The following is a 22,764-nucleotide window of genomic DNA, read 5'->3' on the forward strand; positions in this document are numbered from 1 at the left end:
GCTTTCATGCCATTGTGTAAGGATTTCACAAAATTTAGCAATATATGTGGACAACCAAGCTTTTTCAGACCAACTAACTGTGTCAAAGGCTTTTGTTAAATCTATAAAAGTTGTGTACAGTGGAATACGCTTCTCTCTGCACTTTTCTTGCAGTTGTCTTCCATAGAAGACCATGTCTATGCTGGACCTTCCTGAGCAGAGGCCACATTGACTCTCAGGATAGATTTTTCTCAGCTAAAGTTTGAAGTCTAGGTAAAAGAATACAGCTTAAGATTTTTCTCACAATGTTAAGAAGAGATATAGCTCTGTGGCTTTTACAGTCACTTCTGTCTCCTTTGTTTTTGTAGAGTTGGATGAAACAAGCATCTTTAAAATCTTGAGGAACAGTTTCTTCCTTCCAACAGAGTAGTAATACCTCGTGCAATCTTAGACTTGTAGCAAACAAGCTTCCCCACATCACACAGCCAACATACCTTTTTTCTGTTAGAGAAGGACCCGTCTTTAGATGTAAGAGGACAGTCTTGTCTCCATGTCAGTCCTGTCTCTTATCTCTCTGGATAAACTGCTAATAACGGCAGTTGTGTTTTTTGTGGTGAGAGCAGCTACCTACTAGGAATTCCAACTGAGATCACCCAGACTCTGATTCTGCACTCCATGCACACTGGAGATGCAGTTAAAGGTCTTATGTCACTGAATAGCCATCAGGTGGCTACATTTTAATGATACCAGTTGCTCTCACTTTCCTACTAATATGATGTTGCTAAAGTTTAGGCTAATGCCTCATTCTTCTAGGTAACAATTTATTTTAGTTCAAAATAAGTGATCCTGTTTGAAAATGAACATCTGTTGAAATCTATTTATAGAATACATATATGGAATGGGGAAGGGGGATTGCATTAATATTCTTCTGATAGTATTACAGATTTTAGCATGGTTTCAGAGTAGCAGCCGTGTTAGTCTGTATTCGCAAAAAGAAAAGGAGTACTTGTGGCACCTTAGAGACTAACAAATTTATTAGAGCATAAGCTTTCGTGAGCTACAGCTCACTTCATCGGATGCATTTGGTGGAAAAAACAGAGGGGAGATTTATATACACACACAGAGAACATGAAACAATGGGTTTATCATACACACTGTAAGGAGAATGATCACTTAAGATAAGCCATCACCAGCAGCAGGGGGGGAAAAGGAGGAAAACCTTTCATGGTGACAAGCAAGGTAGCCTAATTCCAGCAGTTAACAAGAATATCTGAGGAACAGTGGGGGGTGGGGTGGGGGGGGAGAAATAACAAGGGGAAATAGTTTTACTTTGTGTAATGACTCATCCATTCCCAGTCTCTATTCTATTGCTGGTGAGTATTTGCTTCAAACTGGGGGGCTGTCTGTAAGCAAGGACTGGCCTGTCTCCCAAGATCTGTGAGAGTGATGGGTCATCCTTCAGGATAGGTTGTAGATCCTTGATGATGCGTTGGAGAGGTCTTAGTTGGGGGCTGAAGGTGATGGCTAGTGGCATTCTGTTATTTTCTTTGTTGGGCCTGTCCTGTAGTAGGTGACTTCTGGGTACTCTTCTGACTCTGTCAATCCGTTTCTTCACTTCAGCAGCAACCACACACCACACAACAGAACCACTAGCCCAGGAACCTATCCTTGCAACAAAGCCCGTTGCCAACTCTGTCCACATATCTATTCAGGGGATACCATCATAGGGCCTAATCACATCAGCCATACCATCAGAGGCTCGTTCATCTGCACATCTACCAATGTGATATATGCCATCATGTGCCAGCAATGCCCCTCTGCCATGTACATTGGCCAAACTGGACAGTCTCTACATAAAAGAATGAATGGACACAAATCAGACGTCAAGAATTATAACATTCAAAAACCAGTTGGAGAACACTTCAATCTCTCTGGTCACTCGATTACAGACCTAAGCGTGGCTATCCTTCAACAAAAAAGCTTCAAAAACAGACTCCAATGAGAGACTGCTGAATTGGAATTAATTTGCAAACTGGATACAATTAACTTAGTCTTGAATAGAGACTGGGAATGGATGAGTCATTACACAAAGTAAAACTATTTCCCTTTGTTATTTCTCCCCCCCACCCCACCCCCCCACTGTTCCTCAGATATTCTTGTTAACTGCTGGAATTAGCCTACCTTGCTTGTCACCATGAAAGGTTTTCCTCCTTCCCCGTCCCCCTCGTCCCCCGCTGCTGGTGATGGCTTATCTTAAGTGATCACTCTCCTTACAGTGTGTATGATAAACCCATTGTTTCATGTTCTCTGTGTGTGTATATAAATCTCCCCTCTGTTTTTTCCACCAAATGCATCCGATGAAGTGAGCTGTAGCTCACGAAAGCTTATGCTCTAATAAATTTGTTAGTCTCTAAGGTGCCACAAGTACTCCTTTAGATTTTAGCATAAATGTGATTTTCTAAACGATTGCCTTCATTTTGGAAATCAGTTATACCTTTACTTAGACAGCTTTCACCTCTAAAGATTAAAGCCATTATTTTCTTGGGCAACATTCTTCCACTGAGTTGAAGGGAATATTTTTAGGGATAAAAATCCTATTTTGTTTCTTGAGAACTGATTATTAACCTTGCTGTGAACCTTTTAAGCAAGATAGTCAGAAGCTGATTGTAAGCTTTTTTTTTTCCAGTTTGAAAGGAATTAAAACTTAAATATGGAAGCATATTTTTCATGTGCATTCTAGATAGAATAACTTTCTTGACTACTACAGAAATGCAAGTAGTCAGATAACATTCTCTTTTCACTGTTGTTATTTATAACATATATATTATTTTAAAAAAATCCTTCTGTGTAGGAGTAACAACTTACTTTTCTTAACCATTCTCTTTTTTCCATTCCAGTTAGTACAATGAGAGATGACAGATGCAACAATATATTTACCACATGCTAAAACAAACACAAAGATGATCTACCATTTCCCCCTAACTACTTTCTGTCTGTGTGTCAGTCTTGAAACTGCCAGTTCCAGAGAGCACAGACCATTTCTTTCTGTCTGCCTGGAAGGCTACTAGCACAAGTTTAGGAGCTACCATAAACAAACAAACAAGTAATAATAATATGGTGTACTTTGATACTGATGAAGTATCATCACTACAATATTTGTAACATTACATTTCATTTCTCTAATGTTATCATGGCAAGTGCATCCTTTTGCTAAGGTCAAAATGTGGCCAAATCTTCATGACTGTTCAAGAATACTCAGAGAGTGTATGGAGCCTTCACTCCCCTTATTTCCCACCAGGAGCAGCAACTGTGATGGGTCTGGGAGATAAAAGCACTGCCCTAGGTTAGTTCTGTCATGGGCACTAACCTCCTGAAAGGAATCAAGGAGGGGGAACATAGTCTTTGTCCTCCCCCAACCAGTCACTCACTCACCCACCAGCCAGCAAAACTGATGTGGGTCAGGAAGGGAATGCTGCATTGCTTCAATGAGTGGCAGTGTTCCCACTTTAGCATGCACGCACCCCCAGGAAAACTAGGAAGAATTCTGACTGTCAGTCACAATTCTTCCATTGTCATCCTGGAGCTTAGCCCATCCTCATCCCCAGCCCTGCAAGGCATCCAATGGTTTAAAAGCCAGAGTCATGCCCCAAACGCACTAGTGGAAGCCCAGGTTCTTAGGCTGTATCAGTTGTATTAGTTTAATCTATTAACATAGTACCAGATATGTAGCAATCATAACCATAAACCTTTACATCATTGGGAAGTTGACTAACATTATCATAATGTAGAGCATGTCTTAATAAGCAGATTGATTCATCTTCCTTTTCATTCATGATCACATAACATTGTTATGGCAACAATTGCTTACATAGAAAAGTAATACTACAAAAGCGTTTAGAGTGGGATATGCAAAAATGCTTAATATTGACTCGAATATCGATTCGACTCTGCTGATTGACTTCATTGGAGCTCTGCCAATTCACACGAGCTGTGGATCTGGCCTGTTGTGGTTTGTTATTTAATTCTTTAATATAAAAAGTGTCAAGATTCATTTCCTTTATTATTCTACAATATGTTTAGAAAATGTTCACTGAATTGTATCCCCAATGTAATTTCTCTTGCAAGGCTTAATGAATTAATGTCAGTAAAGCTCTGAGACCCTTGAATGAAAGGTTATCTGAATTTACCTATTGTCTGTGCCTCAACCCTTTTTCAGATCTCACCTTGACACATCAGCAGAACTGAGGTATTCTGTGAGTTCCTTGGTTGATAGCCAATCCGACTACAGATCAACTAAAGTGATAAGGCGACCCAGAAGAGGTCGTATGGAGGTCCGGAGAGATGAACCAAAGGTTAACCATTTAATTGTTTTCACTTGTGGAACACTGCAAGCTTTTTTGCATGCAGTATTACAATGTGTTCCTAAACAATGACAGTATTAAACACTGGCATACATACTGCACCCCAAAAGTGCTTTAACTAACTAGTTTGCAGACAGCTTATAGGATATCTTCTTTTCATTGCATGTCGTATTAATAGCTCATGTTAACAATTAAATCCCCATACTGGGATATGACAGTGTACCTCAGTATTTTATAGAAGATATTCGATGGGGTTACAAATTGTGTAGTTTTCTCAGCAAACAATAGGATTTTTCCATACCAATCTACAAGTACATCAACTGCTATATAGCAGCCAACACTAATAGCACAGAGGGAGATATTCAAGTTCAGTGGGAGTTGGAAACCTAACTGGACACCTTTGAAAATATCTTCCTTAGTTAATACTGAACTGCAGTAGAAACCATATGAAAGAACTTTACAACATCTTTATTCCTATCAAATAAATCTATCATTCTTAATGTTGTTACAAATAAGAAAGGGATTAATAATCACAGAGCCAGTATTTTAAAATGTTAATGCTTCATCTTTTCCAGTTTCCAGCAAGCTAATTTTGAAATAGTTTCTCAGACAGCATGATGTGCATTTTGTAAATTCTTGCTTAGGTGAAATCTCTTGGGGATCATGAGTGGAACAGAACTCAGCAGATTGGAGTCTTGAGCAGCCACCCATTTGAAAGTGACACTGAAATGTCTGATATTGATGACGATGATAGAGAAACTATTTTTAGCTCCATGGATCTTCTGTCACCAAGTGGGCATTCAGATGCCCAGACTCTGGCCATGATGCTTCAGGAGCAACTAGATGCAATCAACAAAGAAATAAGGTACCTAATATCAACCAACTGCAATGTGTTTTCTGGTCATAGATCAATCTTCCCCGTGGTGCTCAGGATCAGTTTCCACAGACTGCAGTTGGAGCCCGACTCCTGCATTCCAGGGCAGTAATTAGGGAATGTATGTGTTTATGTATAAGAATATGTACTATAGTGGAAGTAATGATAGCAGTTTCCTTTCTTAAACATGGAGCTTGTGAAGAACATTCCAGGGGAAGAGAAATAGCTAGCTCTTTAGAAGAAGCTATGTTAGGGAACACTAAGACAGGGAACCTCTCTGATGGACCTTTATTCATAGGCCTTCTTTTCAAGATTTTTACATGCCCATCCTACATAACTCCATTCTACCATTAATTAACTATTATCCTGAAGATTTGAATTCAGTGATGTGCATGGTTCCTGCTGTTAGTTACATCAATAATACACCTCATGTGTTTCTGGGTTACGAAGAATGGTATGAAAGCAGGAAGGAATTCAGTATGAGGTTCATATCCCAAACTGAGTTATAAGGTTCGAAGACAAGGAAAAAGAAACCTCAATGTATTAAACTGCACTAATTTCATCTGGAATTATTAAGAGGCAATAAACCACTGAACCCAAGGATGCTATTTTAATAGCCACTTTTCGTAGCAGAATCACAGTTTACCTGTTTTGTCAAAAAAGGTAGGTTTAAAAAGATTGTGTGATAAATATATCATGTTTTCTTCAGAACATCCATTTATTACCTCCCAGTTCCAAGGAAATAGATGAAAGAGATGTCATTAGTGCATCAGTGTCCAGGTCATACCAATAGGTACTGTGCTATTTAGTAATCATATGGAGAATAGTTTGAAATATCCCCTTTACCTTGTGCTAGTTTTTCCTCAAGTCTTTCTCTTTGTGTAAGGTAGCCTAGTGTAATATATACTCTTGAGCATGTTTTAAAATGACATTACAAACTTTTCCATTCTAGGGTGGGTTGAGGCCACTTATTTTTCACTGTAGGTTTATAATTGTATTTGGGACTCCCAACATGTCTCCATTTGATTCATAGGGAATTTTGCTACAATTTTCTAAAATCTGTTTCACAGCAGTTCTGTCAAGATAAAAGGCAAAAATTTTGCGATTGGAAGGTTTAATCTTGCTAAAATAGCATATTCCCAACACTGGGAAATCAAGGAATTTTATTCATGTTTTCTTTTATTACAAGGAATCAGGACCCTGACTATTCAGAAGGTTTTAGGTTAAACAAATATCTTTATTTTAAAAAAAATTAAAATGTTGACCTTTTAAGAAGCAATTATCTGAGATAGTGGGGGTTTGGAGAAGAGAACATATCTGTAGGTAATGTAGATAGATAGGATTTATGTCATGCTGAATCAGATCATTGATCCATCTAGTGTAGCCTCTGGCAATAACTAGTACCTGATGCTTTAGAGGAAAGAAAAAGAGAGAAAAAAACATAACACATTTAGTTATTTTTACAGTATTGTAGATTGACTGAGAGAAAAAAATTCTTTATTCTCTCCCCCCCCAACACACACATATAGATTATCAGCCGATGACCTGAAGCATAAATGACTCTCATCAAAAATTTGGTTTGTAAAGATACCCACATAACTAATGGTCACATTAGTTACTTTCATATTCCCTTTTGTAAATTTCAGGGAAAGTTATTCAGTCAGGAGAGTCCACCAAGAAATGATCCCCCTCTTAAGAACATAAGAATGGCCCTATTGGGTCAGACCAAGGGTCCATGTAGCCCAGTATCCTTTCTTCTGACAGTGGCCAGTGCCAGGTGCCCCAGAAGAAATGAACAGAACAGGTAATCATCAAGTGATCCATCTCCTGTCGCTCATTCCCAGCTTCTGGCAAACAGAGGCTAGGGACACCATTCCTGCTCATCCTGGCTAATAGCCATTGGTGGACCTATTCTCCATGAATTTATTTAGTTCTTTTTTGAACCCTTTTATGGTCTTAGCCTTCGCAACATCCTCTGGTCAGGAGTTCCACAGCTTGACTGTGTGTTGTCTGAAGAAATACTTCCTTTTACTTGTTTTAAACCTGCTGCCTATTCATTTCATTTCATGACCTCTAGTTCTTGTGTTATGAGAAGTAATAAACAACACTTCCTTATCTATTTTCTCTATACCAGTCTTGACTTTATAGACCTCAATCCTATCTCCCCTTAGCTGTCTCTTTTCCAAGCTCAAAAGTCCCAGTCTTATTAATCTCTCCTCGTTCCATACCCCTACTCCGTTCCATACCCCTAATCATTTTTGTTGCCCTTTTCTGAACCTTTTCCAATTCCAATATATCTTTTTTGAGATGGGGCGACCACATCTGCACACAGTACTCAAGATGTGGGAGTACCATGGATTTATATAGCAGCAACATGATATTTTCTGTCCTATTATCTATTCCTTTCTTAATTATTCCCAGCAGTCTATTTGCTTTTTTGACAGCCACTGCACATTGAGAGAACTATCCACAATGACTCCAAGATCTCTTTCTTGAGTGGTAACAGCTAATTTAGACCCCATCATTTTATATGTATGGTTGGGAATATGCTTTCCAATGTGCATGACTTTGCATTTATCAACATTAAATTTCATCTGCCATTTTGTTGCCCAGTCACCCAGTTTTGAGAGATCTTTTGTAGCTCTTTGCAGTCTGCCTGGGTCTTAACTATCTTTAGTAATTTTGTATCATCTGAAAATTTTGCCACCTCACTGTTTACCCTTTTTTCCAGATCATTTATGAATATGTTGAATAGGACTGGTCCCAGAATAGACCCCTGGGGGACACCATTATTTACTTCTCTCCACTCTGAAAACTGACCATTTATACCTACCCTTTGTTTCCTATCTTTTAACCAGTTACTAATCCATGAGAGCACCTTCCTTCTTATCCCATGGCAGCTTACTTTGCATAAGAGCTTTTGGTGAGGGACCTTATCAAAGGCTTTCTTAAAACCTAAGTACACTACATCCACTGGATCCCCTTGGTCCACATGCTTGTTGACCCCTCAAAGAATTCTAGTAGATTGGTGAGGCATGATTTCCCTTTACTAAAACCATGTTGACTGTTCCTCAACAAATTATGTTCATCTATATGTCTGACAATATTGTTCTTTATTATAGTTTCAACCAGTTTACTCGGTACTGAAGTCAGGCTTACAGGCCTGTAATTACCAGGATCACCTCTGGAGCCCTTTTTTAAAAATTGGCATCATGTTAGCTATCCTCCAGTCATCTGGTACAGAAGCTGATTTAAATGTTAGGTTACAGACTACAGTTAGTAGTTCTGCAATTTCACATTTGAGTTCCTTCAGATCTCTTGGGTGAATACCATCTGGTCCTGGTGACTTACTGCTCTTTAATTTATCAATTTGTTCCAAAACCTCGTCTAATGAGACCTCAATCTGGGACAGTTCCTCAGATCTGTCACCTAAAAAGAATGAATCAGGTCTGGGAATCTCCCTCACATCACTTCGCAGCCGTGAAGACCGACCAAAAAATTCATTTAGTTTCTCTGCAATGGCCTTATTGTCCTTGACTGCTCCTTTAGCATTTTGATTGTCCTGTGGCCCCACTGGTTGTTTAGCAGGCTTCCTGCTTTTGATGTACTTAAAAAAAAATTGCTATTACTTTTTGAGTCTTTGGCTAACTGTTCCTCAAATTCTTTTTTGGCCTTCCTAATTGTATTTATATACTTCATTTGCCAGTGTTTATACTCCTTTCTATTTTCCTCACTAGGGTTTAACTTCCACTTTTTTAAAGATTTCAGAGTAGAAGCCGTGTTAGTCTGTATTCGCAAAAAGAAAAGGAGTACTTGTGGCACCTTAGAGACTAACAAATTTATTAGAGCATAAGCTTTCGTGAGCTACTGCTCACTTCATCGGATGCATCCGATGAAGTGAGCTGTAGCTCACGAAAGCTTATGCTCTAATAAATTTGTTAGTCTCTAAGGTGCCACAAGTACTCCTTTACTTTTTTAAAGGATGCCTTTTTACCTCTCATTGCTTCTTTTACTTTGTTGTTTAGCCACGGTGGCTCTTTTTTGGTTCTCTTACTATGTTTTTTAATTTGGGGTATACATTTAAGTTGAGCCTCTATTATGGTGTCTTTAAAAAGTTTCCACGCAGCTTGCAGATATTTCACTTTTGGCACTGTACCCTTTAATTTCTGTTTAACTAACCTCATTTTTGTGTAGTTCCCCTTTCTGAAATTAAATGCTACAGTGTTGGGCTGCTGTGGTGTTTTTCCTGCCACAAGGATATTAAATTTAATTATATTATGATTACTATTACCAAGCGGTCCAGCTATATTCACCTCGTGGACCAGATCCTGTGCTCCACTTAGGACTAAATCAAGAATTGCCTCTCCTCTGGTGGGTTCTAGGACCAGCTGCTCTAAGAAGCAGTCTTTTAAGATGTCAGGAAACTTTATCTCTGCATCCCATCCTGAGGTGACATGTACAGTCAATATGAGGATAATTTAAATCCCCCATTATTATTTTTGAGTTTTTTATTTTAATAGTCTCTCTAATCTCCCTGAGCATTTCACAGTCACTATCACTATCCTGGTCACGTGGTCAATAATATATCCCTACCACTATATTCTTAGATAAAATGTTTTCTATTCATGCAATATGTCTTATGTAAGAGGGTGATCATCTGTTTTATCCAAACTGATCTAAAATTTAGATTTATTAATAACATGAAAAAGATTATTTTAATTCCCAGAATATGATCTATATTCAATCTTTCATCAGATCCCATTTCAGAAAATACTGTAGACCTTTTATGGCAATTCTTAAATGGATTTCAGGCAAGAAGATTGATCTCAGCAAGGGACCTTTTAGCTTCTTTTATGCTTTAGGCATTATGGCTCCTTTCATTATAATGTCTATATTTTCACATTTCACTCGAAATCCTCAGCCCCCCATCTTTCAGATTCCCATATTACTGCAATTCAGAACTTGGTATTTTTCCACCCCGTGAATATATATTTATGGGTCATAGGAAAGTAAATAGAAGCAATATATAGTTTTAAAACTATGATTAAAGAATTCAGTGGAAGCAACGTAGGGCAGTATTTGGGCCCTGTTCATGAACATCAGAGTGGTTGACAGGAAGAGAGTTATTTTACCATGAGAATGAGTAAATGCTACATCCCATTTTCAAGTGAAACTAAATGCAACCGCTTTCATAGACAAATATTTCTTACTCATTAGTTTGTGGGGCTAAAACAGACAATTAGGTTTGCATGTTTCCTCTTGTTCCATTAGTATGCATTATTTTTAAAAGACCTTTCTAAAGGTCCTATGGATTCATTTGGGTTCAAATTCATATTCATACCTTTGCCACAGAAAATCAGATAGATCCATACATTTCCTATTATGTGGTGGAAGAAGCGCTGCATAGTTAAGGATGACACTAGTTTCTCATTATAAATTCTATTTTTCAAGAATCCCTGGCCTATCTTTCCCATAAAGAAACCAACCCTCCTAAAATTTCACAAACCATATCTTATCCCAGGATAGGTGGTTTTTTCCCTTACTAGTTTTGGGGGAAAGGGGGTGAATAAAACATGAGTTTTATAATTCTGGTGATTAAAAAGGTTCTTTGTCAGATGTTTTTGGGAAATAATTTTCACATTTATTTTTGGCTTGACTTACAAACTGCACATTTGTTTTGTTTCATTGGCCTCATTTGAGGGGAAGTACCCCTTAGTTTTGGTTTTCTGGAGAGGGAGAGCAAATGAAGGAATTACAAGGACATATCAAATACAGATCCAGTGAATGGGCATACTTATGCCCCACTAAGGTAGGCAGCAAAGGGATTAGATTGGGGCTCAGAGTAAGGATGTAAAGGAGAGGCAATGGGGAGGAAGCTCCCTCTTTTCCTCTTTTCCCAGCACAGGGAGGAAATAGGCATAGGAAGCTCCCAGACTCAGACAAGGAACACTGGAACAGAGAAACTGACAATCTTGTTCACATAGAGTAACTATTCCATTTTCAAGAGACATCAAAAATGGATGTTTGACTTTCCCTCCATCTGAACCCAGCCATTCCTTTGTCTGTCTCTTTTTATGGACAAGGCTGCAGTAAGCTCTCTCTCTCTGGTGGGCCAGAGTGAGGAAGACTGGGCAGAGGAGTTTATGCCTTAAAGTGGCAGGACACAGTATTTTGTTTCTTGGTTGCATTGTGTTATATTACTGTTGGATGATGGGGAACTTAACATGTTTGCTGATAGACACAATAATTAATGTAGTCAAAAAGACAAATTGCAAACTTACATAAGCCTAAATACAGTGGGCTCAGTTCTCCACTGTGCCCAGCATGCGCTCAGATGCAATGCAGAAGAGGGATGAGAGGAGCTGATCTTAGTTTTCTGGCCACATTGTAAATTTTAAAATATTGGTGGCGGAGCTTTAACGTAAGCTGCTGGCAGAAGATCTTTCAACAACAGAGCATCATGCTCTGCCATGCTTCCTCTCCTCCCTTCTGCAGACATGGTCCCCTCCCTTCTCCTGACTCAGGCCCTACCTCCCCTACCTCCCTCATGCACTCCCCCTCCCCCTACTCTTTTCTAAGCAACACTAAATGAATTTGGCAGACAGGAGACTCCAGCCCAACGTAACCAACACATTTCATAACACCACTGGGGATTTACTTACATCTACTTACCATGATGAGACAAATTAATAGAACTTTAATAAAACTTTTGAAGTCTCTTCAACAGGTATAGTAAATGACATGAAAAACAACTATGTAGATGCAACAGCAAAGTTTCCTCACAAGTGAACACAGAGAGGGCAAAGTTCAGTTTGGGTGGGTGTGTAAGTTGGGGTAGAGTTTTGATGAGAGATGAAAGATTGTGTGATAGCAGGGAATTGTGATGGCAGGGATCCCTTAACTGGTTATTTGCAGATTTTTTGCATTTCTCCTTTTTTTCCCATACATATTTTTAAGACATACAACATAGTTTTGAGTGTCTACACTTTTTATTCCCCCTGTGTCTGGTGAAACGAGTTTGATGATAAGAGAGAGAGAGAGAGAGAGAGAGAATTTTTGTTTGAAATTTCTCAGGTTTTCTTTTAATGGCAAATTCATATCCCATGTAAAAGGTAAAATAATACAACACATTCAACAGTGTGTGCTTCCTTTTCTATTAGCCCCTTTTCGTGTTCTCTACTGATATAGTATCCCTGAAGTCTGACATGATTTTACATTTTACCCAAAAATACAATGTCTCTCCAAATTCCATGGATTATTTTGAGTTATATCTGGAGACCATTCACTTAGCAGACATGAAGAGGAACTGCATTAGATGTGTTTTATACAATAAAACAAAACGAGTAGGGTAAATTTAGGGTTGTCAATTAGTTGCAGTTAACTCATGCGATTAACTCAAAAAATTAATCACAATTTTAAAAATTAATCATGATTAATTGTACTGTTAAACAATAAAATACCAATTTAAATAATGTTGGATGTTTATTCTGCATTTTCAAATATATAGATTTCTATTACAACACAGAATACAAAGTGTACAGTGCTCACTTTATATTATTATTTTGGATTACAAATATTTGCACTGTAAAAATGATAAACAAAATAAATAGTATAAGCTTGACCAATGTACATGGCAGAGGGGCATTGCCACATACCACACAACAGAACCACTAACCCAGGAACCTATCCTTGCAACAAAGCCCATTGCCCACTCTGTCCACATATCTATTCAGGGGACACCATCATAGGGCCTAATCACATCAGCCACACTATCAGAGGCTCGTTCACCTGCGCATCTACCAATGTGATATATGCCATCATGTGCCAGCAATGCCCCTCTGCCATGTACATTGGTCAAACTGGACAGTCTCTACGTAAAAGAATAAATGGACACAAATCAGACGTCAAGAATTATAACATTCAAAAACCAGTCGGAGAACACTTCAATCTCTCTGGTCACTCGATTACAGACCTGAGGGTGGCTATCCTTCAACAAAAAAACTTCAAAAACAGACTCCAACGAGAGACTGCTGAATTGGAATTAATTTGCAAACTGGATACAATTAACTTAGGCTTGAATAGAGACTGGGAATGGATGAGTCATTACACAAAGTAAAACTATTTCCTCATGTTATTTTTCCCCTCCCACCCTACCCCCCACTGTTCCTTAGATATTCTTGTTAACTGCTGGAAATAGCCTACCTTGCTTGTCACCATGAAAGGTTTTTCTCCTTTCCCCCCCTGCTGCTGGTGATGGCTTATCTTAAGTGATCACTCTCCTTACAGTGTGTATGATAAATGTTCATGTTGTTTCATGTTCTCTGTGTGTGTATATCAATCTCCCCTCTGTATATTCCACCAAATGCATCCGATGAAGTGAGCTGTAGCTCACGAAAGCTTATGCTCAAATAAATTTGTTAGTCTCTAAGGTGCCACAAGTACTCCTTTTCTTTTTGCGAATACAGACTAACACGGCTGCTACTCTGAAAAATAAATAGTATTTTTCAGTTCATCTCATACAAGTACTGTAGTGCAATCTCTTTATCGTGAAAGTGTAACTGTCAAATATAGATTGTTTTGTTACATAATTGCATTCAAAAACAAAACAATGTAAAACTTTAGAGCCTACAAGTCCACTCAGTCCTACTTCTTGTTCAGCCAGTCGCTAGGACAAACAAGTTTGTTTACATTTATGGGAGATACTGCTGACTGCTTCTTATTTACAATGTCACCTGAAAATGAGAATAGGCATTCGCATGGCAATTTTATAGCTGGCGTTGCAAGGTATTTATGTGCCAGATATGCTAAACATTCATATGGCCCTTCGTGCTTCGGCCACTATTCCAGAGGACATGCTTCCATGCTGATGATGCTCGTTAAAAAAATAATGTGTTAATTAAATTTGTGACTGAACTCCTTGGAGGAAGAACACTATGTCTCCTGTTCCGTTTTACCCACTTTCTGCCACGTATTTCATGTTATAGCAGTCTCAGATGATGACCCAGCACATGTTTGTTTTAAGAACACTTTCACAGCAGTTTTGACAAAACGCAAAGAAGGTACCAATGTGAGATTTCTAAACATAGCTACAGCACTCGACCCAAGATTTAAGAATCTGAAGTTCTGTCCAAAATCTGAGAGGGACAAGGTGCGGAGCATGCTTTCAGACGTATTAAAAGAATAACACTCGGGTGAGGAAACTACAGAACCTTAACCACCAAAAAAGAAAATCAACCTTCTGCTGGTGGCATCTGACTCAGATGATGAAAATAAATGAGTCGGTATGCTCTGCTTTGGATCGTTATTGAGCAGAACTCATCATAAACATGGACACCTGTCCCCTGGAATGGTGGTTGAAGCATGAAGGGACATTTGAATCTTTAGTGCATCTGATACATAAATATCTTGCGACGCTGGCTACAACAGTGCCATACAAATGCCTGTTGTCACTTTGAGGTGACACTGTCAACAAGAAGTGGGCAGCATTATCTCCTACAAATGTAGAAGCGATTGGCTGAAGTAGGACTGAGTGGACTTGTAGGTTCTAAAGTTTTACATTGTTTTGTTTTTGAATGCAGTTTTTTTGTACATAATTCTGCATTTGTAAGTTTAAATTTCATTATAAAGAGATTGCACTACAGTACTTGTATTAGGTGAACTGACAAATACTATTTCTTTTGTTTTTTACAGTGCAGATATTTGTAATAAAAATAAATATAAAGTGAGCACTGTACACTTTGTATTCTGTGTTGTAACTCATGCGATTAATCACGATTAATTTATTTAATCACTTGACAGCCCTAGTAAATTTGTTTTTTAAATATCAAATAAAGGACTTCCTTTCAGAAGATTCTGACAATAGCTTTTGTATTTTGGAGATAGCTAGTTACTATATAGATCATCAAAAAAGATTGTTTCCCATTTCCAAATAAGACATGCTCCAGTAAAGCATTATTACTAACATGCAGAAGAGAAGGGAAGAACACACGGTAGACATCTGAGGCAGCATGTTCGTTTCTCTTTCAAAACTTAAGGAGCTGCTACTGACTTATTTGATCCCATCTTTGTATCTTGCACAATTCTTTCATCTGCTCTTTCTGCCTCTAGATATACTAATACCTCTTCCTTTCCTCATTTATGAAAATATGTAATTGTTTTGACCATGTGTGACTGAGAGGGCAGATGAGGATGAAGAAAGGACAAACTACTCATAAATGAGTGCCTTTTTGTACATTATATAGTGAAATTCATTCAGAAACAGATGGGCCCTGTAGCGAGTCATCTCCTTTTTTATACAGTGTCCAGAGAAAACTTAGTCTCTGGGGCAGTTACTGTCCCCTGTTCTGGCTGCTTTGTGACTTCTGGTGTCACACAGAAGCTGTACAGTTGACAGATCTAGTTCTCTGAGGATTCTCCTGCCTAGAGAAAACCTTGGGTGCATACAGCCACTATGCCCACTGCAAGATCCTATCTGGGGATCTCTTGTCTGACAGAATAGCCCCTTGGGTCCTAGTTAGTTGACCATCAGCTACTCAGAGTTGCTCTAACTTACCCTGGGGACAAGATTGAGGGATCTGTTGGGAGTTCATGTGGGTGCAGGCCACATGTTAGCACATTTATTTATTAGATCAGGGCCTCCAGTACAGCAATTTGAGTTTTGTTTAGAGTATCTGCCCTGCTAATATTGAGGAAATCATTTTGGTGGGAAGGAGATGGTATTAAACACTAGCAAGTAACCAAACCACTCTGAGGAAATAAGTAAAGAAGCTTTTCTGAAAATGATAAGTGAAACACAATGGTGAATGCTAAGTTGTGTCTCCCATTTATTCTTTGTCATGTTTCTCTGCTGGTGAGGACTATCTGCCTTCCTGCCTTACAGTTCTTTTGATCTTACTCCCTGACAGCAGGCAAAGAGCAGACAAGAGCCATGCTGAAGTTCTTTAGGATCCTTTTGAGTGGAAACCAGTGGAAATTGTCAGAGGTCCTGCACATTGCAGATTGAGGTCTATATTGATCCGGTGAAGCGAGCTGTAGCTCACAAAAGCTTATGCTCAAATAAATTTTTAGTCTCTAAGGTGCCACAAGTACTCCTTTTCTTTTTTGAATACAGACTAACACGGCTGCTACTCTGAAACATGGAATAGCACAGTAATAGGAATTGCGAGCTCTCTTGTTCTTTTTATTCAACATAGTGTGACAGGGTTGGGTCAGATGGCTACAGGAGAGTAATAGAAGGCAGATATATTAGCCGCAGGTTAAGTAGGTCCCTTTTCCCTGGGTAAGGTAACAGGGAAGGTTCCAAAACAATCAGGAACTTTCTGGAAACAATGAAGGCAGACAGGCTGATTAGAACACCTGCAGCCAATCAAGAAGCTGCTAGAATCAATTAAGGCAGGCTAATCAGGGAACCTGGGTTTAAAAAGGAGCTCACTTCAGTTTGTGGTGTGTGCGAGGAGCTGGGAGCAAGAGGCGCAAGAAGCTGAGAAGGCATACTACAGGAAGACTGAGAAGTATAAGCATTACAGACATCAGGAGGGAGGTCCTGTGGTGAGAATAAAGAAAGTGTTGGGAGGAGACCATGGGGAAGTAGCCCAGGGAGTTGTAGCTGTCATGCAGCTATTACAGGAGCCACTGTAGACAGCTACAATCCACAGGGGCCTGGGCTGGAACCTGGAGTAGAGGCCGGGCCTGGGTTCCCCCCATCTCTCCATCCCCCCAACTCCCTACTTGATACTGGAGGAGTTGAACTGGATTGTGGGTTCCACCAGAGGGGAAGGTCTCTGGCCTGTTCCCTGATCCACTAGATGGATCAGCAGAGACTGCGGGGATTGTTTTTCTTCCTTTCCCCATGCTGGCCAGTGATGAGGCTAACTGAGTGAACGGCAGATTTGAGCCTGAAAGTGGCCAAACTGAGGGCTGCCATAAACCTCTGAGGTGAGAAAATCCACCAATAAGTGCAGGACCCACTAAGGCAGAGGAGGAACTTTGTCACAATAGTTAAAGAAGCACTAGACATATAGTGCTACTGACACACAAGATCAGCCAATGTATGTTGCCTTCGGCAGCCCACACCACAAGAAAGGCCATAGGGTATCCTTAGCAGGGTGGAATCCAGAATTAGCACTAAAAATTAATTATAATGATATGAATTAGTCTTATTTGTTTTAGAATATCCATTGGAAAATGCTACCAACTATAGACAGTAGAAGCAGTATAAATAACAGAACATAAATACTAAAATATAAAGCTTAAGTATATAAAACAAGTTAGTGTTAGATGCAGTGGGGGTAAATTCACACATCCTCTTGTTTGATTTCCTGTTGGAGCAGCACCTAGAATATGGGTCCACTAGGTTTTGCAGGTGTGGATTCTAATACTTGCAAATGTTGGAGTTTATCAAGTCTGCACACATTTTTGTACCTGCAAAGAGTATGCAGAAGTATGGGTGCCTGTATTTTGCAAGCTCACTAATGGTGCTGTAGTAGAGGACCTTCTGAAATTTTACCCAAACTGTTTTTATAGTTAAATTGTTTTATATATTAGCAGCCTCAACTATGAATAAATAGTTAAGAGGTGGTATTTTTAATACAGTTTTGTTTCTTCATAACATTTATCAAACTGTTTTGGGTTTACTCACATCTATGCACATAAAACTTCTGCAAAGGCAAGTTCATACTCAACTATTCAAAGAAGTGAAGTTGCTGTTAGAGCCAGAAACACACCTTATGTAGCTGACAATTATCAGAATATTATCATATGCTTTCTTCACTCCATAAGGTTAATCCAAGAAGAAAAAGAATCAACAGAACTGCGTGCTGAAGAAATAGAGAACAGAGTGGCCAGCGTCAGTCTAGAGGGCTTGAATCTGGCTAGAGTTCACCCAGGTACATCTATCACTGGATCAGTGACAGCTTCATCGCTTGCAAGCTCTTCTCCTCCCAGTGGGCACTCAACCCCTAAACTCACACCTCGCAGTCCAGCCAGAGAAATGGATCGCATGGGGGTCATGACCCTGGTAAGGAAATGTGAGATGGCAGTTCTGAGCATGATATTTATTAAAATAAACTGATCAAATTGTTTTCACTGTTTGCCTAGCCCTTACCAAGCCTCGCCTACTCCTCTGTAGAATTTGTTTTGTCCATAGAATTTTGTTTTGTTGTCTCTGTATATGCACAAGAGCAAATTATGTCAAACCATAGGAAAGATAGGGAGTATAATAAAAAGACCTGGTGGCTTAACCAGGATCTTCAATGACCTGAAACTCAAAAAAGGATCATACAAAAAAGAGGAAACTAGATCAAATTACAAAGGATATATATAAAAAACCCACAAGGACAATATTATAAAGGCCAAGGCACAAAACAAGATTAAACAACCTAGGAACATAAAGGGTAACAAGAAAACATTTTACAAATACATTGGCAGCAAGAGGAAGACCAAGAACAGGGTAGGGCCATTACTCAATGAGACGGGAAAGACAATAACAGAAAACATCATATTGGCCTAAGTGTTAAATGTGTTTTTTATTTCAGTTTTCACCAAAAAGGTTAGCAGTGATCAGACAACTAACATAGTGAACATCAGTGTAAATGGGGTAGGATCTGAGGCTAAAATAGGAAAAGAACAAGTTAAGAATTACTTGGACAAGGAAGATGTCTTCAAATCAGCAGGGCTTGATGAAATACATCCTTAAAGAATTGGTTGAAGAGATCTCTAAGCCATTACTAATTATCTTTGAGAACTTGTGGAGGATGGAACAGATCCCAGAACGCTGGAAAAGGGCAAATGTAATACCTATCTAAAACGGGGAAATAAGGACAACCAAGGTAATTACAGACCAGTCAGCTTAACTTCAGTACCCAAAAAGATAATGGAGCAAATAATCAATTTTCAAGCACCCAGAAGATAAAAAGGGGATAAGTAACGGTCCGCATGGATTTGTCAAGAACAAATCATGTCAAACCAACCTAATATCCTCCTCTGACAGGGTAACAAGCCTTGTGGATAAGAGGGAAGTATGATATATACACCTCTACCCGGATATGACATGGTAATCGGGAGCCAAAAAATCTTACTGCGTTATAGGTGAAACTGCGTTATATCGACTTTGCTTTGTCCTCGAGCATTTCCATTATTAATAGTCAACAGGCCCCCCGGGACTCCCATGCTGTATCCAACGCCCCCATTCCCTGTCCCCTGGCCACCCCGCCCCCAGAACCTCCGAACCATCCAACTCCCCTGCTTCCTGTCCCCGGACCGCCCCCTGAAACCCTCTGCCCCTTATCCAACCCCTTGGCCATGGCCCGGCACCTTAACATGCCACTCAGAGCAGCATGTTGGAGCCAGACATGCTGATGCACTGATCCACCGGAGCGCACAGCCCCGACCCTCAGAGGGCTGCTTTACTGTGTTATATCTGAATTCATGTTATATCGGGTCATGTTATATTGGGGTAGAGGTGTATATCAGTGTTAGTAAGGCTTTTGATATTGTCTCACATGACCTTCTCATAAACAAACTAGGAAAACATAGCCAAGACAAACCTACTATAAGGTGTGTGCACTACTGGTTGGAGAATTGTACTCAAAGGGTAGTCATCGATGGTTCACAGTGAAGCTGGAAAAGCATATTGAGTGGAGTCCTCAGGCATCTGTCCTGGGTCTGGTTCTGTGCAGTATCTTCATTAAACATTTCAATAATGGCATAGAGAGAACACTTATAAAGTTTGCAGATGACACTAAGCTGGGAGGGGTTGCAAGTGTTTTGGAGGACAGGATTGGAATTTAAAATCTTGACAAACTGGAGAAATGATCTGAAATAAATAGGATGAAATTCAGGAAGGACAAATGCAAACTACTTAGGAAGAAATAATCAAATACAAAATTGAAAATGGCTGCCTAGGAAGGAATACTGCAGAAGAGAATCTGGGTGCTTATATTGGATCACAAACTGAATATGAGTCAACAATGTAACACTGTTGCAAAAAAGCAAACATCATTCTGGGATGTATTAGCAAGAGTGTTGTAAGCAAGACACAAAATAATTCTTCCACTCTAGTCAGCACTGATTAGGACTCAGCTGGAGTACTGTGTCCAGTTCTGGGCCCCATACTTCAGGAAAGTTGTGGACAGATTGGAGAAAGTCCAGAGAAGAGCAACAAAAATGATTAAAGGTCTAGAAAACATGACCTATGAGGAAAGATTGAAAAAATTGGGTTTGTTTAGTTTGGAAAAGAGAAGACTGATGGGGGACATAACAGTCTTCAAGTAAATGAAAGGTTGGTATAACAAAGGTTGGATAAATTGTTCACTGAGGACAGGACAAGAAGTAATGGGTTTAAATTGCAGCAAGAGAGATTTAGGTTAGATGCTAGGAAAAACTACTTAACTGTCAGGGTAGTTAGGCACTGGAACAAATTACCTAAGAAGGTTGTGGAATTTCCATCATTGGAGGTTTTTAAGAACAGGTTAGACAAACATCTCTCAGGGATCATCTAAATAATACTTTGTCCTGCCTCAGTGCAGGGTACCTACCTACTGATCTCCCTTCCAATCCTTTGTTTCTATGATTCTATATATGAGTTGTAAGGTTTTTGGAGGAAAGACTAAGTTGTTTGGTTTTTATTGTCTCTGTACAGCGCCTAGCAGAGTGGGGCCCTTTTCTCTGATTATGGCCATTGAGTACCAATGTAATAGAAATAATAATTAATAACAATTAGTAAAAAGTATTGGAACCAATTTACATAGGATTTTTATTATAAGCAATGAAGTTTCAAATAATCCATTTAATAAAACATAACTTGAGGCAGAGTTGAAGGCTGTTAATCCTAGGTCAGATTTAAATCTCGAGCAAAGGCCTTACAAGGCCATTATTGACATAAAACCTTTTAAAACTTATTTTTAAAGGTGTTTAGGTGATTTTTTTTCTGTTTTATACAAGTGGCACATTGTGTGTTTCTCTGTATATGCTTTTCAAGGCCAGTTGCATGGGATGACTTGTTTTCCCACATTCCATTTAACCTGTATTATTTTTAAACTGCATATCATGTGTTAGAATATTCCTTAAACACCTGTATTCACAAATGAGCATGAAATTGATATTGAACATTTCAAAACATTTATTCTGAAACTAAACTAAATGAGTGGGGAAAGTTCTCTGAAAGAGGTTGTCCAAAAGATTCACATTTCGGTTCTAATGAAACCTGCAAACAAAAGTCCAGCAGACAACGGAGCAGAGGCATTTCTGCCCTACAAGATTTAGCCAGGTAATTATGGAATCCATTGGAAGTCTCTAGCAAATAATACACTGAGCATTTTACAATGCTACTGCCCCTGCTCTCAATATGTAATTATTTCAGCAGGTATGGTTTGCCTGTTCCTGCTGCCTGGGGATGGACAGGACAGACTGACAAACTCTCTTTGGGTGGAAGGGTTAAGTTGGGAGATCCTCTTGGAAGTTTAGATTCTATAGTACACAAACTTCCAAATAAACCTATAGGGGTTGGCTAGATGCCAATAACTGCAGCCAGATTTCACAGGACAGGTCCATGTAAACTTACATAAAACAAACTCTGTGGGATTTGTTGTGCTGTAGCTGTATAGCACAGAGTGACACATTTGCCTAAAGTAGAAGTGTTAAGTGGTTGAACAATGTATGTTCTAGTAGACTTCCACGGTGAGATAATGCCTGCGGTAAAGAGGATTGGTGTTTTTCATGAATTATTGAAAATATCAGGTACACAAAAATATTCATTCAGATTATCGTAACAGGAGAGAAATTTCCCTCTATCATGTACTGCAGTTTGGGTGATGTTTTGCTCTCATATCTGTTTTTCAGTAAAATGTTTAAAAAGTTTGAAACACTAGAGAGTTGCAAGAAAGCATTATCCTTTTATTATTGATGATTCCTTTGGGAGGATTTATGGGAGATATGGGGGGAAAGGATCTAAAAATGAAAATTTTATATCATGTCTGAAAACTTTATATGAAAATGAAGGGGACTGGCAAATTATTTGCAGGAAAGCAGGGCTTTGTGGTGGGTTCTCTAAATTACTGCAATCAGAAGGTATTTTTAATTTATGCCAAGGGCATCTGGAGAGTATGAATGGCTTTCCTTGTCATTATTTCTATAAGTCAGAATAAATATATATGTGAAGTCTGAGTTTTCTTTGGTTTACAAATAAAGTTTACTAATCATTCTTTTTGTTGTTGCTTTTTCATCAACCGAAGCCAAGTGATCTAAGGAAACATCGACGAAAGGTATGATGCTCGATATGTTAATGGTACAATAGCTGTATTAAACATATTTTTTTTCATTTCTTCATGCCTTTTACTCATGAAACTTGTATGTCGTTTTTATCTAAACAATTGGAAAAATGCATTTTCATTTTTATTCCAACTTGAAAAAGCTTGTGAGTGAAAATCAACAATTAATTCAGTGTTAGGAGTTACGTTTCTCAGTTGACTTTATCTGGTAATATATCCTTTAGTGCTACCATTAAGAAACACACCATCATAAACCAAGCTTAATTATATTCTGAGTACTTTCACA

At 38.9% G+C, this 22,764-nt stretch overlaps 1 protein-coding gene across 1 annotated transcript in view; it reads left to right on the top strand.

The window, feature by feature from the left end:
* PPFIA2 (PTPRF interacting protein alpha 2) overlaps positions 1–22,764 on the top strand; it is a 617,899-nt gene that overhangs the window by 520,674 nt on the left and 74,461 nt on the right. Inside the window, 4 exon segments of the mRNA XM_043492739.1 lie at positions 4,196–4,331; positions 4,985–5,205; positions 17,992–18,229; positions 22,443–22,472. Of these exon segments, the coding sequence (XP_043348674.1) occupies positions 4,196–4,331; positions 4,985–5,205; positions 17,992–18,229; positions 22,443–22,472 (625 nt within the window).

This window comes from Dermochelys coriacea, chromosome 1 (assembly GCF_009764565.3).
Source record: "Dermochelys coriacea isolate rDerCor1 chromosome 1, rDerCor1.pri.v4, whole genome shotgun sequence".
Lineage (NCBI taxonomy): Eukaryota > Metazoa > Chordata > Testudines > Dermochelyidae > Dermochelys > Dermochelys coriacea.